At 35.4% G+C, this 18,025-nt stretch overlaps 1 protein-coding gene across 2 annotated transcripts in view; it reads left to right on the top strand.

Annotated features, from left to right (window-relative positions):
* Positions 1-16,074, top strand: part of LOC134747125 (helicostatins) — an 83,079-nt gene extending 67,005 nt beyond the window's left edge. For both annotated transcript variants that reach the window (XM_063681706.1, XM_063681705.1), the window contains exons 2-5: positions 11,635-11,743; positions 12,650-12,783; positions 13,277-13,404; positions 14,913-16,074. In XM_063681706.1, the coding sequence (XP_063537776.1) occupies positions 11,636-11,743; positions 12,650-12,783; positions 13,277-13,404; positions 14,913-15,202 (660 nt within the window). In that variant the 5' untranslated portion in view covers position 11,635 and the 3' untranslated portion in view covers positions 15,203-16,074. The remainder of the gene's footprint in view (positions 1-11,634; positions 11,744-12,649; positions 12,784-13,276; positions 13,405-14,912) is intronic.
* The last annotated feature ends 1,951 nt before the right edge of the window (positions 16,075-18,025 follow it).

Consider the following 18,025-nt stretch of genomic DNA (forward strand, 5'->3'; position numbering starts at 1 on the left):
GTCGCTCTACATTGCTTTGATAAATAAAAAACACATTAATCCAATAATAACGAAATGGCCGGTTTATGTTTTATTTAGTTGTAACAAAATAGGGAAAAATATAATAAAACCATTCAAACGCCTCCAAGTATTTTTTCTTGGTCAAGTTCATTTCATACATTTTAGTATGGCAGAATTGCTTTAATTTGTGCGACCTCTGAATAATGTTTGATTGTTCTCAAAATTGATTTTGACTAAAAGGAACCATGTGGAGACCAAAACTTTAAAAAAAATTGTTTTGGACCACCCTACTTTAAGCTATCAAAAAGTTAATGACTGGTATACAAGTTTACTGCTAATAGATATTTAAGAGGATCGTAAAAACTCAATGTCATCAGTTATCACGTTTTTCAGGGGATATAAAGTCCCCAATTCCTTGAGTCATATACAGGATGTTTCAAATCATAAGCTATTAGAGGAGATTTATTTTCATTCGCTCACGAGTCTGAGTTTAGGGACAAGAATTAAAATTGCATTCATATGTATCTAAAATATATATTTTTACACAAACCACTGAATCGGTAAAAAGTAGGTATCAAATAACCGGAAAACCATTATTTATTTATTTTTATTTTATTATTCAAATTATTTACACAGCATTACAGTATTATTAATTTTATTACCAAGGCGTAGCGAAAAGTAACTAAGAAACAAATTAAAATACAAAGAAACAAAATAGTTAAATAACACAAGTAAAAACAAAACACTAATTCGATTAAAATTTGGGCTACAAAGTAACAGCGATTAATATCGATTTTATCGAACTATGTAATCACGACACGACTAATGGGAACTGCCAAATTTCATGTTTTTATTTACTAAAACGATACCCCAAAGCGGCGGGAAATATTATCAAATACAATATTTTTCCTTTTTCTTAAAAATTAAATGAGGTATTATTTATTTTTGTCCTAAATCGATCTTGTGGTTTATCTCTTACAATTTCTGAAATTCTCTCTCTACTACATGGACGAAACATTTTGCATTGAATACAAACACATTAAGGATGACTCACACTGGAACGGTCCGGGACCGGCCCGAGGCTTTCGACACTTCGTTTTGGCACAATAAATATAAGACGAGTAATCAGGCATACGTCTGTTGACACGTTACAAAAAATTCGTATATTGGTTTTATTCACCACATTCGTTCTTTTGTATCAACGTGAAACACGTAGGTATTGTGAGACGGCACAACACGTTTCATGGCACGCATTTACATTTCCGCCATGTTAATACAAAAGGTTGTTATATTTTTATTTCAATACGAATTCAAACAACCAACTTTCGTAATCTTAAAACCAACGAAAAAGAGAATTAGGTATGTAATTGTTTTGAATAATTCTGGAAGCTCATTTCTTTTGTACGTACACGTATTGTATTGCACAAGTCTAACGGGTTGTCAGGTTTTAACTCTAAAGTTTACTTTGCCTTATGCCGTTATACGAAATATTTAATCTCGGGGCTCTCTTATTTGAAATATGTGCCGAGCACGTTATTGTTTATAATTCAAAGTAATTAAATTAAGTCATCACTTTCATTACTCACTCCAAACGGATAACTTTATTGAATTAGCATGAAACTTTGAAGGCAAATTTATTAATTATTATAAACATCAGCACACCTAATATGACAGGATATATGGAAAAGACACAATAGTTATTTGTGCAACAAGAGAGGAAAGTTGGTTTTTCTTGCGAGTGTTTATGTTGAGTCCCGAGAAAGCGAAAGATGCTATAATTGAAACGCGAGCGAAACGAGTGATTCTAAGTTAGAATCTTGAGCGTAGCGAGGAACTTAAAAACACGAGATGTAACATAAAATAACAATGTAAAATACTTTGCTCTCATGTTGCACACATAATTTTTCACCTCAGTAGTGAGAACATATTAAAGGTTAAAATGTATTTCGAATTACACAGAATAATACAGAGAAAAAAAAATTGTAATAAAAGTATGAAGAGGCAGTTCATGGCCTTCACTAAATTAAAAAGCTACTTTGTTTCACTCCCTGGAGTGAGGAAAGTCGCACTTTCCTCACTCCAGGGAGTGACGAAAGTAGGCATGTTCGAGCTGCTGAGGTGAAAAGATTGTAATGTAATATATCTAAACAAAGATAAACTCGTTTGCATCAGTATATAATAATAATTATTGGAGTTGGTGGCTTAATAATTCCTGTTTTCATTCTTTTATGTAGGCTCCAAATACATTGCTCTTTCGCCCTTAAGCGACGTAAGAGTGTGAGAACGGGATAAAAGAAAACAAAATTTATGTCCTTTTTTATGAATACTTTGCTAGTTAATGTTTACGACATTTTTTGGGCCGTTAATCTTCTCATCATGTTTGAGACATTATGATTATTGAGGGAAATTTAAATGACTTGGCTTACTTCAGACCTGCTATCATGAGTTGCTTTCTCCATACTTCAAGTATGGAGAACGCAACTCATACTAGACCGCCAGTACAATGTAGCATGAAACTTATACAGTTACGAAAAATTTTACCTCTATACTTTGTGCCCTAAACTGCACTCTTGACGTTTACTCCTTAAGAAATGATTATATAAGCCATATGAAAAATTGATAATATGAAAAATTACGGGGAGTAAAATCAAACGTTACGTTAATTTATGTTTCGTGCGCAACTTATCTTGCGCACCCCTAGCAAGGGCTGCATGGAAACACTTTATTTATTCAATGTTAACAAATAAGAACTTGAGTTTTGATCTTAAATTTTATTACGTATTTTATAATCGTAAGGCGGGCTGTACACACTCGCCGAGAGCCTCTCGCCAAGAGTCGGCACCGCTCCGATCCAATCGGAGAGGCGCGAGACGAGACGAATAAGAGCGAGAACAGAAGGGAGCAGTATGTATGTACACACTCGTTCTCTACCTGTCTCGGGGTCTCTCGACGAATGTGTACAGCCGGCATTAAGGAGTAAACACTAGTCGTGCGTCGGTGCTCACACAGTAAAACCATGCAAGGCATTTTTTATGTTCTGTGTGGGACCATTTTTTTTTCAAAGCAGCCGTGCTCCTTAGATAAAGTTGTTTTATTTATTAGAGTCCGTCGAAACTAACTCAATACCTACTTGCCAAGTGTTAAAATCTCAACACAGACGTAAATTTCTATAAAAATATGATGTTTATACTCAAGCCCACTACTATAGTCCCTGCCGCTAGGGTATTTGACTACTAGTCAAATCAGTTTCTTTTTTCGAACTGTTAAAACGATTTCGCTACTATGGAATTTATATGAAACACTAGCATGTGACGTCACAATCAAATTACCTACTCTTTATAGTTTTATACGGGGTTTAAAATATAAATAATGTCTAAAAGTAACTGCTGTCTACGTTTATCTATTAATTTTCTGGTGTTTTGTTTCATGCATGGTGTAAAATAATTTATTTTAAATACAGTAAAATTTAAGTGTATTCGTTGCACATAAATGAACATTTGCTGATAATTTACATGAGTGTGAATATTGTAAACAAGCGTAGATGATTGTGTCGATGGTTAGTTTATTGTAAGCTCCGAGCGCATTCAGGACACTATTCTCGCAAAGCCAAAACCGAATTGCAATTGAATAGGTACAATAAAACCACCCAACTTATATTATATTGTTTTATTGTTTTATAGTGTATTCACTAGCAGCTGAAATCTGATGCGTGTATATCACTGCACTTGTTTTTTTTTATTACTATTAGTGTTCATTTTTTTACTTGTTTTAAGTATAAAGTTATATATATAAAGTTATAAATAAATATTATAAGACATTCTTACACAGATTGACTAAGTCCCACGGTAAGCCCAAGGAGGCTTGTGTTATGGGTACTCAGACAACGATATATATATAATATATAAATACTTAAATACATAGAAAACACCCATGACTCAGGAACAAATATCTGTGCTCATCACACAAATAAATGCCATTAACGGGATTCGAACCCAGGACCATCGGCTTCACAGGCAGGGTCACTACCCACTAGGCCAGACTGGTCGTCAAAGTTCACTCTAGTTCACTCTATATACATCTGAATGTAAAGAGTAAAGTAGGTTGCACAAATCGACCTACACCGTAATTATAACTAACTTCCTGATATATAAACCATTTCTCGTCTTAGCTTAAGACGGATTTCAAAATAATTAATTTCCTTAATTGGTAATTTAATCTGAAACGCCTTTCGTTTTGGTCGGAAACAGTGGTATATAGAATTTTTGTGTTCAGTGACCGATCGAATTTTTGTAACACAGTACGAGTACCTGTGTAATTTTGATAAAAAAAAACATTATTTTTTAACTTTTTAAAACTTAAACATTATATCGTATACAGGGTGGAAAAAATTAATAGGCCCTGGAGGGAAAGTGCCTTAAAATAAAACCTTAAGTTAGCACATTTTTCTTGAAGGAAACATTCTTTTGTTTTTAAAAAGAAACAAAATTGCATTTAGATTAAAAAAAAATTATTTTGCTTGTCTAAAAGTATTCTTGAGTACTAAATATTCGATTTTATTTGATTTTGTTATTTTGAACGGCAGACGAGTGTAAGACCTAATGTTTCTTGAAGAAATGTCATCATTATCATTAACTGTATCGACTAGTACAATAAAATAGCGAGTGTTTAGTTTTTGAAATTTTTAGTCGGTTCGATTCCCGGGCGAGACAAGCGAAATTAAAAAGACTCTTTAAATGCAGTTTTGTTTCTCTTTAAAAATAAAAGAATGTTTCCTTTAAGTAAAATGAGCTAACTTAAGGTTTTAAGGCACTTTCCCTCCAGGGCCTATAACTTTTTTCCACACTGTATATGTATGTAAACACTTTATTATACACAAAAGAGGTTGAAATTACAATAACAACAAAATATGCAATTGACAGAGGCAAACTTATCCCTTAATCGTTTATTTATGTATGAGGCTAAATAAAAGAGAAAAATCTGAAATACGATACGAATTATTAATAAAAATAATTTTACATGTGATGTCTTAATTTTATTTATTAAATTGAATATGGATGGAATTGTATACGGTCGAATGAAACCAGCACTAGGTCATTTAGTAAAATGTATTTATCGAAATTGGAAACTAACGCAAACGGTCAGCCTGTAAATCGTTCTAAATGCAGTTACATTGCACATTGTGTACACATTTGTCCATTGTTTTAATTGACCGTCGACGACGAAATGCCACTGCAACCCACACATCGACACACTCGTTAAGACTCCTAAATTGAGACAAAATTGTAAATGTTTCTGCGCCCCGTAATAGATAAGTAAGTATTTAATGAAAAACGTGTGTATTAAAGCGATGATAGGGCAAGAAAGGAGAGATAGGCAATTGGACATACACAAAAAGTACAAGAACACACACATGCTCGCTATCACACAGGCACTTGCCTGTAATAAATTAGTATTATTTATTATTTAGATTTATGTACAATTATTATAAATTAATAATTTATCTCTGTTTAATCATCATTGCTAATGCTTTTGTGTTAATTGTATAATTTCCATCACTAAATAAGTAGACAGTCTTTTCTTGGTGTAGGAGTTAGTATAAATTGCAACACTGTTTTATAAAAATAAAACAATTTTGTATTCTTCTTTCGTATGACACAGATAAAATTTTTATATATAAGCGAGCGGAGCCGCGGAGCACTGCTAATTTTTTACATTATATCAGAAAATGATTATTGATATATAAGCACGTCATGATGTCACCTCGTGCTAAAAGGGGTTTAGAATTAGCACATCATAAATATGCAAAAACGCGTGTGACCTTTCATAAGAAGAGACAGAGGATTAGCCTGATAATTACCGATTAATTAGGCTTAAGAAACCCTTCGATAAGAAAATGGAAATTATTCACATTGTAGAATATTGTACCAGGCTGTTGTCAGTATCACCTTGGAAAGGATCTGTAAGGATGGTTGACTTGTATTTTCTACGCGATTTATACTTTTTCGAACTAGTTTTAATACGTAATGGTTAATATCCAATATCCATGCCACTACACGAAAATCGCTATGAAAATCAGTGAGCATAGACATAGATACAGTACCTTGCTTGAACAGAAAGTAATATATTTTCATATTTCAAATTACATTAGGCAGACTATCCTCATACCTATAGTACTCTAAAAGGGGACAAAAGATGAGTATTGTGCCAGATGGGCCCATAAAGTAAGTTGCAGGTTGTCATAAGAGCTTTCCTTTACTAATAACATAAACATAAATATACTTGACATACATTTCAGAGGCAATCTTACTACAACTTGAGTAAATTAATCTAGACGCCTAGTCTTAGTAAGGTGGCATTTAGTCGAGAAATAGGGTATTTGACTGTTTTCAAAATAAATTATGTTACACCATGCAAAATAAAGCATCAGAAGATGCTAAAGACATCGGTTCGAATCCGGCCTTCACCACTGGAAGGCTTCGTCACTTTTTCTTTAATATATGACATCTATTTCAGTTTATAAATTAATCTAGTGCTCCAGTGAGATTTCTTTTGATATGAACCTTAAATTAATATGTCAGATTAGATTCGTTATTTTGCGTAAGTCATTTGTTTACAGGTAAATAATACAATTTATCGGCCTTTTTCAGACGTAGAATAGGGTTTTATTCTATAGCAATAATATTTGTTATTCGACCGATCATTCAAATTACAAGGTCTATGATGTCGACATTACTATAAAATGTATTGCTAAGGCATCACATTTCATACAACTCAGTAAAATAAGATAATTTTCACAATACCTTAAAATGTACCTACTTTGCTCCCCACTGAGTGATTGTGCTCCAACAGTTTTTATATATGAAACTACACTCATGGACAAATTTAGAGGAACGCAAAAAAAAGTTTAATCACTTATTTTGAAATTATTTTAGGTACTGTAATCCAGTAGTAATTAAACCTTTGTTTTGCGTTCCTCTAATTTTGTCCATGAGTTACCGATCACAACCTCATTTAAGTGTTAAAACATGATAGTAGATGGTCTACTTTAAATCGGCATATACAGGGTGTAATCGTTACGTTCGGGATTCAATGTACGTCCTCGCCATAAATATGCCATTTTGCTCCCTTGTGACACAATCTACTATTGTGAACTCGACTGTAAGTAAGTGGCGCAGTCGGTAGGATTTACTCTAAAATACCAGAATACCAGAATAATAACAATGTACCATGTAAACCATAAACTAACGATATGCAGATACGGTATACCTTTTTGTTACATTTTTTTCTTAATTCACTAAGTTGCGAGTTAACTAGGCTACGCTAGGCCACTTGTTGTCATACGCTTTTATTGACTAAACCGGAGAGCTCACTTTTGTTTAACACTCGCATCGTTTTACAAAGGCAGAGGATTCATTTAAAATTCAATCCCGTTCTGAGCCGAGATGTTACGATGCACTGATACGGGAGATCACCTCCAAGCGATCTCACATTATGCAGCATATATAAGTAGATAATATTTACTCTTAGGGGACAAACTTACACATTAATTAAATATTTTAATTTCAATCTACTCTAAGCATTATGAGTCAGACTTACATATATTATTAAGCGCTACTTGCACCATCCCACTAACGCGGGGTTAACCGGTTAAACCGTTAACGCAGTGTCAAATTGTACTGGTAACCATGGTAACTCCAGGTTTAACCGGGTAACCCCGGGTTAGTGAATGGTGCAAGTAGCCCTTAGGGTGTTAAAAAGGCAATAATACATTAAACATCTAAAACTTTGATAACAAAAGTTACAATAAGTAGTACTCGTATGAATGAAATTTTTTAAAAATAAATAATTGTATGCGGTATAACGGCAAACAATTGAAGAATTGAATCAAAGGTTGGCTGGAAGAGATCGCTTCTTAGTTATTACCTAGCTTTTAACTGTATTTCATTTTCTGTGGTTTTTTAACTGTATGGTGCATAATCAAGAATATTTACAATTGAATGAGTTTTATGCGTGGTGACACAGAATTCTAGTTTTAACTCGATCATAGTAGTCTAGTATTAGTGATCTGTGACTGAGACAGTTTTATACGACACACGAGAAAATGATGGAGAAAACTAGGAACATCGCAGTTCCTCATACATAAGAGCATGATCGATGCCTGCAAATGTCAACTCAAAGACAATGACGTAAGGTGCAATTTTGTAAGAGCGTTTTTTGGTTGTTATAGTAAATATCCAATGACTGTGTCAGCTTGTTTAAAAGTGGTTGCAATGTTATGATTACTTCATCATACATTCAACACTGCCTTCATATTTTGCTTCACCACCCATAACTGTCGTAGCCATATGAAAACCAGTTTGAATTTAGAATCTGTTGCATCAGAATATGGTGCATAATTGAGTTTTCCAATGAATGCTACAGCTGTGTTTGGGCAGTATTATTTGGCAATTTCATCTGTAGTAACTGCCTTGAAATATTTAACCAAAGAGAATTTAGTAGACAGAGTGCTCGCTCCGAAACATGTCGCGCGAGTGACTAAAAACAAGTGTCTAAACCGTAAAATTATTTAATATCCTGCTTGCATTGTGAACAGTTAAAATCAAAGAACTTTTCTTCCACCTAAATAGAATGTCTTTAATAATTTAGTATGGTTTCAAGTCCCACTTCTGGACTAGATTCAGTCATATACTAGTTTAGACACGTCCAAGATCATTCCTTAAGAATGGATGTCGTCCCAATGCATTTATTGCCATCTGTTCAAAAAACTACCAAGAATCATCAAAAGAAACAAGGGTTCTGAAATACCTTTTATGCAAATCATGTTTTGGTGTCTCTCTGACTGCAATTTGCAAAATCAATGGCCGAATACGAAGTAGACTGCCACTCGATTCATCAATCTAAAAAAGAAAAAAACACTGTAGTGTTTTTAGTGACAATGTGGACTGAGAGAAAAGCGTCTTCACAAATGACACAATAGGGAGTGGCTGAATGCAGTGAAATGTTAATTTCTTGAAAATCAAGCCTGTGAGGCCTTTTGTTGTTATTGTTGTTGGCGTTTTTATCAGAAGACATTGTTGACTTCTTCCAAGCATGGTAATTAATTTTCAGAAAGCGTTGGATCGAGTAATGGGAGTGACACTGAAGCTACTTTCGGTTTGACGCGGTTTTATACGGGAACGATCAAACAAATGTTTTGCGCATTTCGTTTTAAAACAATACTTTTCCTAACAATCTGTCTTTTGTTTATATATCACAATCATTGTTTACTTTGTTAAACCTATAAATATTATAACCTATTAATATCTTCAAAGGGTGGCCCAAATATATGTTGTTTTTTTTACTGCGGTATATTGTTGATAACCTTAACAATTGTTTGCGTTTGTGTATCAAAGCCAAAGGGGTATATTTTGAAGATAATACGTTTTATTTTAGTTAAATGACTGTATTTAGTTCCAATTTTTAATTACATTTAAACGCAACGCAGAGATGTGCATGTCGTGTCGTTCAATATACTCTTCGACCCCCGTTCCCCATCTTACCTAACGGAAAGATTTAACTATCTGGCTGAAGGCAGTGATCACCGCTTACGATCGAGTTCTAATCTCACGCTTGCTATTTCTCCTAATAAGACGCGATCCTATGCAAATTCTTTCACGGTTCGCGCTGTGAAGTTGTGGAACGAGTTGCCCCTGTCGCTCAAACAGTCCCAGTTTGTAGCGTCACTCAAGGCTAATCTGAAGAAGCTTTGGCTTTCCAATCAGCGTGATCTGGCTAAGTACTAACCTTTATTTTTATTTTCTTACACTTGTGATATTTATATATATTATAATATATATTTAGTATTGTATGTACGTATGCTAGTATGTATTTTATGTATATTAATCTTTAGTGTTATTTCTTTTTTTAAATATTAATTTGTACATCCTGTAAGTTTGTCCTGTAAGTCTGACCTGGCTATAGTTTTCTACTCGAAGGTTAGCTGGAAGAGATCCCTTATAGGGAAGTTCGCCTTTGTACTTCCATTACTATAATTTATTTTTGTAAACCTGTGTTGTGTACAATACAGTGATTACTGCTACTACTACTACTACATTTTGTAAAAGATGTATATTATGTATAAGTATGAAAAAAAATCCTAAAAATTCTTTGTAGACGTATTTTTGGGCCAACCTATAGAACTTATTAGGAATTGCTCCGAAGCTATTCACTGCAACTATTAACTGTAGGAATTCATGTTAACAACATCATTAGACTGTCTAGCTGTTATGGGTAACGAAATACAGCATAATAGGCGGTCATCATAATGGAATTGTAATCGAATACAATATTTATGTGTTTCAAGTCTAAAGGTTAGGTTAACTCATAGAGGCCATAGAGTAATAATGTAAGTAAATGCTATCTAAAAGATGTCAGTCAGCGGTGAGTCTCGCTCGCGCCAATACATGTACGGACAAGTACGAGCGAAATGCACGCGCGACTGTCATCATTTAGATCATTTTGATGTCACAATTTGAGTTTGAATTGACTTAATAATGTAGAACTGAACCACACATTAAAATTTATTGACGACACTATTGATAAGCAATAATTTTGACAACAAAAGCTATCTACAAATACGCAAATACGAGTAGATATTGTCTTACTAGTTACCTGTAAAGCATACACGGTGTGCAGGGAAATTCCATAACCACATAGGTACTACTGTCGTTTTATAAGCAAAATATGTTTATTCTGTCATTTTATAAGTGTTTAGGATTTTCAGGAACAAAACTAATGCTCTTTGCAGAGAACTTGGAATGCCATATAGTAACCGCTTAACCCCGGGTTAGTGGGATGGTGCAAGTGGCCCTAACAGTTTTTTGTCCAATTTCACTATTATTTTATTCATAGCTCGTGTTTTACTGCGGGAGATGCGACTCCTTTACTCGTTAAAGGGGTTTTTTTATTATTATTATTTAAATAGGTACAGTCAATAACCCTTTTTTGTACGTAAACCTTATTGTGCTAATTTCTGGCTATACGTAGGTGTGTAAATAGCGCTGTTGGTTTTCCATGTACAAAACTCATTTTTACGCTGCACCCTTACAGGCGGCTAAGATGTATATTTTTTTAGTACTTGGCCTTCCCTAGAACAAATCAAATACTCAAAGCTATCAGAGCAGCAACATATACACATAGCAGAGCTATTTTGTTGTTTGTATCGTGATACTTAAACTGAAATAAATACGAAAGCCAAAGACCAAGGTTTCTGCACTCTGCCGCGAATGCAGAAGACACTGGTTCGATCCCAGTCCTGGGCACTGGCACTGGAGGCCTTGGTCACTTTTTGTTTCGTATTACCCCTACTAATATTATAAATGCGAACGTAACTATGTTTGTCTGTCAGTTACCTCTTCACGCTTAAACCGCTGAACTGATTTATATGAAATTAGGCAGCGAGATAGTTTGAGGCCCGGGAAAGGACAGAATAGTTTTTTTTTTCAATCTTCATCATCATCCCACGCAGGCGAAGTCGCGGGAGGAAGCTATTAATTTATATAAATCTACTGTCTTCTTAAAATATCACAAATCAAAATAATTTCATAAAATAATTATATAGGTTTGTTTCCTAGTAATTCGTATCGTTTGTTCCAGAATGCTGTACACATACCTGTCTGTGTGGTGGCTGGTGATCGTGGCGACGCTGTGCGCGCCCGAGCACGCACCGAGCGCCGATCACGAGCCGCGAGGCGCTGACGCACATGTAAGCTACCTTCATATATCTTCCAACCTGTACATAACCTACCTACGTTAATTTTACCTACGCAACTGAATGGATGTAAACGTAACCCTTAACCTTTTCGACGCCATGTCAAACACAAAAGCTGTCACTCGGACGCCACGTCACCGAAATGTCAAAACTGAAATTGAACTTTATGCACATGCACGTAGGTTGCATCTATGTTGCTCTGTGGTGCCGATATATCCGTCATTGGCGTCCAAAAGGTTAAGAGCGGGCGTAAAACCGGCCGTGAAATTAGACAAGAGACCTACATTAATTTTACCTACGCAACTGAATAGATGTAAGTAAGGATAACCCTTAAGAGCAGATCCAGCTTTAAGGTCAGACGGCTGCGGTCGCATGGTCAAATTTTAGTTATTTTTTCGCAAATAAAACATTGAAACTTATTTATTGTCGACCCGGCCCAGGGGGTCATGTCCCCCGTGACGTGTTCACCTAAAAGATACATAGAATAGAATAGAATTTCTTTATTTGGCATAGTCAGCCGGACAAGTCCAGCCCTATTACTCTTTAACCCTTTGAAAGACGTCAACTGACGCGCGCAGCTACAACCCAATATCAACCTTCCTCACATAATAAGTAATAGTATTATCATATAGAACGGCCACGCACCGCCCCGCCCCGATTCGAATTACCTTGCTCCGCGACAGCAGATTGACGACCTTTTGCCGACCGCTCAGTACTATTTTTAAGCAACTTACAATGACGCATGCCACTTGTACAGACGTGCCGTTCACACATAGAAACGCAAGTGATTTTTGTCGTGCATTCCAACAAAGTTTACAATGACGCGCCGCGCACAACAGGCGTAGCGTTCAAAGGTTTAATAATTTTTACTCTGATAATATTACCCCTGGCCATCCACAGGAGCCATCAGAAGAGCACGTAGCGCCGCTAGAGAAGCGCTCGCCGCACTACAACTTCGGGCTCGGCAAGCGCGCCTACAGCTACGTGTCCGAGTACAAGCGCCTGCCCGTCTACAACTTCGGATTAGGGAAAAGGTTAGCATTGTCAAATGAGTCATAGCAAAAATGCACCAGGCTAGTGATTAATTAAATATCGACTCAATATAAAGCGATTTTTTAGAGTAAGAACCTTTATTATACTATAACGATTTTTTTTAAATAAAAACAACTTAAAATTACAATTAATTTAAATACAGACTATACATGAATAAAACTACACTAAACTAAATAATGATGATGATGAAGATGCTGGCTGCGTTACCCCTTGAACTGCCAGACTGATGCGTTGAGCGAGGTAACTGCCAGCTCTCCAAAGAGAGAGCGCTAAGACCCCACGGACCCAGAGTATCGACGCCAAACGAGACAAAATTGTATTCGGCACCGAGACAGCGATATATCCCAAAGCAATCACAATAACAAATGTGACTTCTCCTCCAACTAAACGTTATTAATTAAAAACGTCAGCACTTTCATTACCTACTTGCAAACTTTTTTGACCTTATTACAGTTTTAACGATATTTTCGCCAGGTCTCGCCCATACTCCTTCGGGCTGGGCAAGCGCTCCATATCCGAAGATGATCAGGACGAAGAACTCGCCAACGACATCGACCAGGCGATGGACAGAGAACTCTTCGACCAGTACGACGATGCACCTGGTAACTACTTCGTCCAATTATAAAACCGTTACAAATTATGAATCGTTATTGCTGCAGCGTTGCAGCAGTGGTATACGGGCGATGCTAGTGGACCAAGCTAACTCTCCAAGGTATTTGGTATGACAGTGTGGTAATATGATCACTAATCACAAATTTCAATGGCTCTGTTAAAGTGGGTGCAAAGTTAGCTTCTTAGACAGAATTTTGTCAAAACATAACGAGGAGATTGACATAGACATCGCCCGCTTTAGCGCTGCATTAGCAACGCTGCAGCAGTAATACTTCTGCTGTTACCTTCCGAACACCGCATAGGACAAACAAACTGCAATAGTACAATTGTACTGCAATTTTCATAGACGTTTATGGATAGCGCCTACGTCAATTTCTCGTAAATAGAGTTAATTTTAGAGATACGAGTACTAACCGGTAAAGGTCGCTGCATATAACTTGTTTGTTACCGTTCTGAGGCTTAATTAGAGTCGCGAGTATTTGTGACATGACTACCTTACCATATCGCTTTTTTAGATAAGTGACAAAGTCACGGCGGTTGTTTCGTCTCGTCTGTCAACGGTAAAGTTCAATTAGATTTAAGCTGCGATCGTGGCCCACAAATGAACTCGACGGAAGGTCAGCGCTGACACTTGGGTCGGCATTATGCTGAGACGAACCCATTTCGTGGTAAACACTGCAAATATGTTCTAGTTTAATTTTCCTTGTACTGTTACTATGTAAGTTTATCACAAAATAAATGATTTATGATATAATTATTTTGTTCAAGATTTGTTAATATGATAATTTGATTGCGGCTGATCGACATCGTTCTGTTACAATAAGTTAACTAACCACCCTATCGTGTATTTAACTAGCCGTGAAATATTAGCCACGTGGCTACCTGTTGGTCACGTCACGTTCAGTTACTTGATCAAGTTAAAATGGGCCCTCGGAACGGGGACTGGGCGTTTTATGTGAGGTCTATCGCTCCATTTTCCCGCTCACAGTAGCCCTAAAGGTACAGTCATTTCGACCGGTGAACGGTAAAAATCACATTATGTCTAGAAAAATATATGACCTGTATTTGGTACTTTGTTTTCTTTTTAAGTATCCCAAAGTAAGACGTCTTACACACAAGCACTTATCTCAAGACATGCCATTTTGTCACGTGTGGAATACAACCCCCTGCCTAGTCACGTAGGACTCTCTTTAACGTTATGCCGTCCGTATATACCTACCCTTTTAAAATGTAGGTCAAACGTGCAAGTGTTTAATGTGAAAAGGTTAGTTGAGTTATTGCCCTCTTAAAACCCTTATTTGAAACATTTTATATACTTTTATCATCTTAGAATTACAATTTTGCAATACAATATACTATTATAAATTTAAAAAATATGTACACGTGTGATACACGTATTCATGTGTATCGATCTATGGCATTACAGCTGATGAAAGTAATGAATATGTTAGACTTGTTTGAATTAGCTTAGTACTAATAAATAATCATTTGTTTTCAGTTTACGAAGAAAAACGCGCTCGTCCATACAGCTTCGGCCTCGGCAAGCGCTTTACCGACGAGTTATCAGAGGAGAAGCGCAAGATGTACGATTTCGGCCTCGGCAAGCGACTACCGCTCTACAACTTTGGACTAGGCAAACGCGCTAGGGGCTACGACTTCGGCCTCGGTAAACGGTATAACAGCAAGTTCAACTTCGGCCTAGGGAAGCGAGAGAGGGATATGCACAGGTTTAACTTCGGCCTCGGAAAGCGGTCCGCTGACGATGCCTATGACAGTGTTGAAGAGTAAATTTAGTTTTTTTTGTTTTGTGGGAAATTTCGTGGATGGTTTTAGTAGCTTTTCTTTGAGAGTTGTTAAAATAAAAGCAATTTGAGAAAATCTATACGTGATGTAAAATATTTGGAAATTATTGTTAAATATGTATTTTGTAATTAGTTCATCGGGTTTAGCCTTTTTTTTATATGAAACGGCTTACTTGTGAAAAATCCAGCCAATTTTCACAAGTAAATCATGAATAGGTATTTTTTTTCACGAAACTTCTCACAATCGACTTATTAAATATGATGTACATTGTACAATTATTTTAAGACCTCGAACTGGACTAAAAATTCCTTCAATTATTGTAACTATAGAAAAAAACTAATAATAATGGATAAACAACTAGAGAATGGCCTCATAAACTTAAAGGCTACATTTGTAAAATCAACATTTTAAAAAGAGCATATTTTTGTCAATTTCCAGTTTCAAAACTAAATTACTAACTAAATAAACTTCGCCTAACTACTGGACTCTGAACATGTATTTAAACGTGAAATTCAATTAAATTTGTTTTTTGTAAATTGTTGTTATACATCCAAGTTATTTATGTAAAAGTTGAAAATTAAGCTAAGCAACACCTAATGAAAAGTAAAGTCACGATTCTTTTTTTTTACAATTTAGGTAATTTAGAATAAAATTCGTAGTGCCATAAGTGTCAATATCATGTCTTAAAAATTCTTTGAGAATTCTAAATATTTATTTTCTGGATTCTGGATGGAATCGTGACTCTATGAGTCATAAATACTACCTAATTAAGTATTGATATAAGTTTCCTTAAAGCATAAGATGTGTTGTTTCAATATAATCATTAAAACAATTATACAAATCATAGCAAGATTGCATTAATTGCATGTATTATTTGAACCTTACCCCGTAATCCTGTCTATAAGAGCTGATAAAAATAGGTATATTTTATACATATAAGTAAATATATCTGGCCCATCGAATATATCAGCAAAAAGTATTAGAATACGAACGATGAAAAATAATAAAAATAATTAGTCATGGAGAAATCTCTTAATTTGTGGCCTGGACTGGTCATTAACGTGAAATAAAATGGAAAGAAAATTTCGCTTTTTTTATCGCTTGTGGTAAATATAAAATGTTTGGAGAACAGTGACCAACTTTATAAAAAATAGTTTGTCTAATACTAGTTAATTCTAAAATGGTATACTTCTTCACATGCTATTTACAACTTTACAAATAAAACTTTGGCCTAGATAGTGATTAAATTGAAGTGTAAGGTGCTACTGATCGCTATAATAATAATAAAAAAGTTATTTATTTAGATAACCCAGATCCACATATTGTTAGCTATAGAAGCTATTAAAAAAAAAAAGTTCGGTTATATCAAAAGTATGTGACCACTCATTCGAGCATACACAGTCCCCGGTAATAACATTCTTACCATCGACAGTCTTAAGCTAGTCCAGGAACTCGTGGTTTTCGACGAGTTCCTGGACCAGCTTAAAACTGTCGATGGTAAGAACGTTATTACCGGACACTGTGTATGCACGAATGAGTGGTCACATACTTTTGATCAGTACAATGCTATCAACATTTTTAGTACCAGTAGGTAATTTGTTCTGCGTGCATCTTTATTAATTTCTTGATCCTGTTTGTATGGAGAATCGGTCGTCCACACTTAGGTAAGAGCTTTTCCTACAACTACATCGGACACCTTTAAAAATTGGAAAATCTGCTAAAATCATAACCCTTTCTTTTAGCATTACCGAAATTGAGTAGGAAGCCTCCGCCGATGAACATCTGACGAAATAGGGATAGATTAACTTTAACAAACTAACGAGTAGGAGCTTTCGTTTCGAGTCTATTATTAGCTAGCGGATCGATCCATTTAATACACTACTATATAAGTACATTAGTATTGTTAGTACCTACTTAAATTATTTATTCAAAATGCCAACAAATAATTTATTGGGGAATGAATTACATATTAACACCTCCATGGAGTCCTGGTACTTGAGGTACTTCGAAATAAAGATACATATATTGAATTGACCTGATTGAATAGCTTGTTCAAATAAATCGAATAAAGGACGGTCCGGGTCCGCCCCGAGGCGTTCGGCACTTCAGTTTTCTAAAAGGTATCGTATCACCGATCCGTTATGAAAAACCAAGCTCAGACACCTCAGCCCGGGCCTTATCCGTTGTAGCGTGAGTCATCCTTTAAGAGGCCGTAGTCGATTTTGGAGCAAAAATGTCAAATTGATAGATTTCGTCGTTGAAATTATACACGTTTTGTTACGTAATATCTAAATAACAAGTATTGGTTTCTATTAGCACGTCTTCTCACCTTACCTTTTAATAATGAGGTCGCGAGCGTGCGTCACCGGTAATATATGAAAAGAAGGGGCAGTTTTTAAAAATTCATTAAAAATGTATGGTGGTACATTATAAAAATTGATGTATAAGAATAGTTTTAGCAAATGTTGTAGATTGTTTAAGTATTAAAATTACGTTGAAATTAAGTCGATTTTTAGAGAAATTGATTTCGTCGAACTTTCATTTACACTACTTCAGTCATAATAATAAAAATATATTCTGATAAACGTCAAGTACAGGATATGCGTAATACAAAATTACCATGTTTAGCAGTCCAAACTTTACGAAATTTACAAATGAGAGCGACAAAATCAGTGCTTTACGCGCGTTTACCTAAACGTCCATCAGAAAAGCAAACATTACTAATTTAGTGAGACTGTTTACAAAGAATTGATCTGATAAAAGGTAAGATAAGAAGACGTGCTAATAGAAACCAGTACTTGTTATTTC

This window comes from Cydia strobilella, chromosome 14, assembly GCF_947568885.1.
Source record: "Cydia strobilella chromosome 14, ilCydStro3.1, whole genome shotgun sequence".
Lineage (NCBI taxonomy): Eukaryota > Metazoa > Arthropoda > Insecta > Lepidoptera > Tortricidae > Cydia > Cydia strobilella.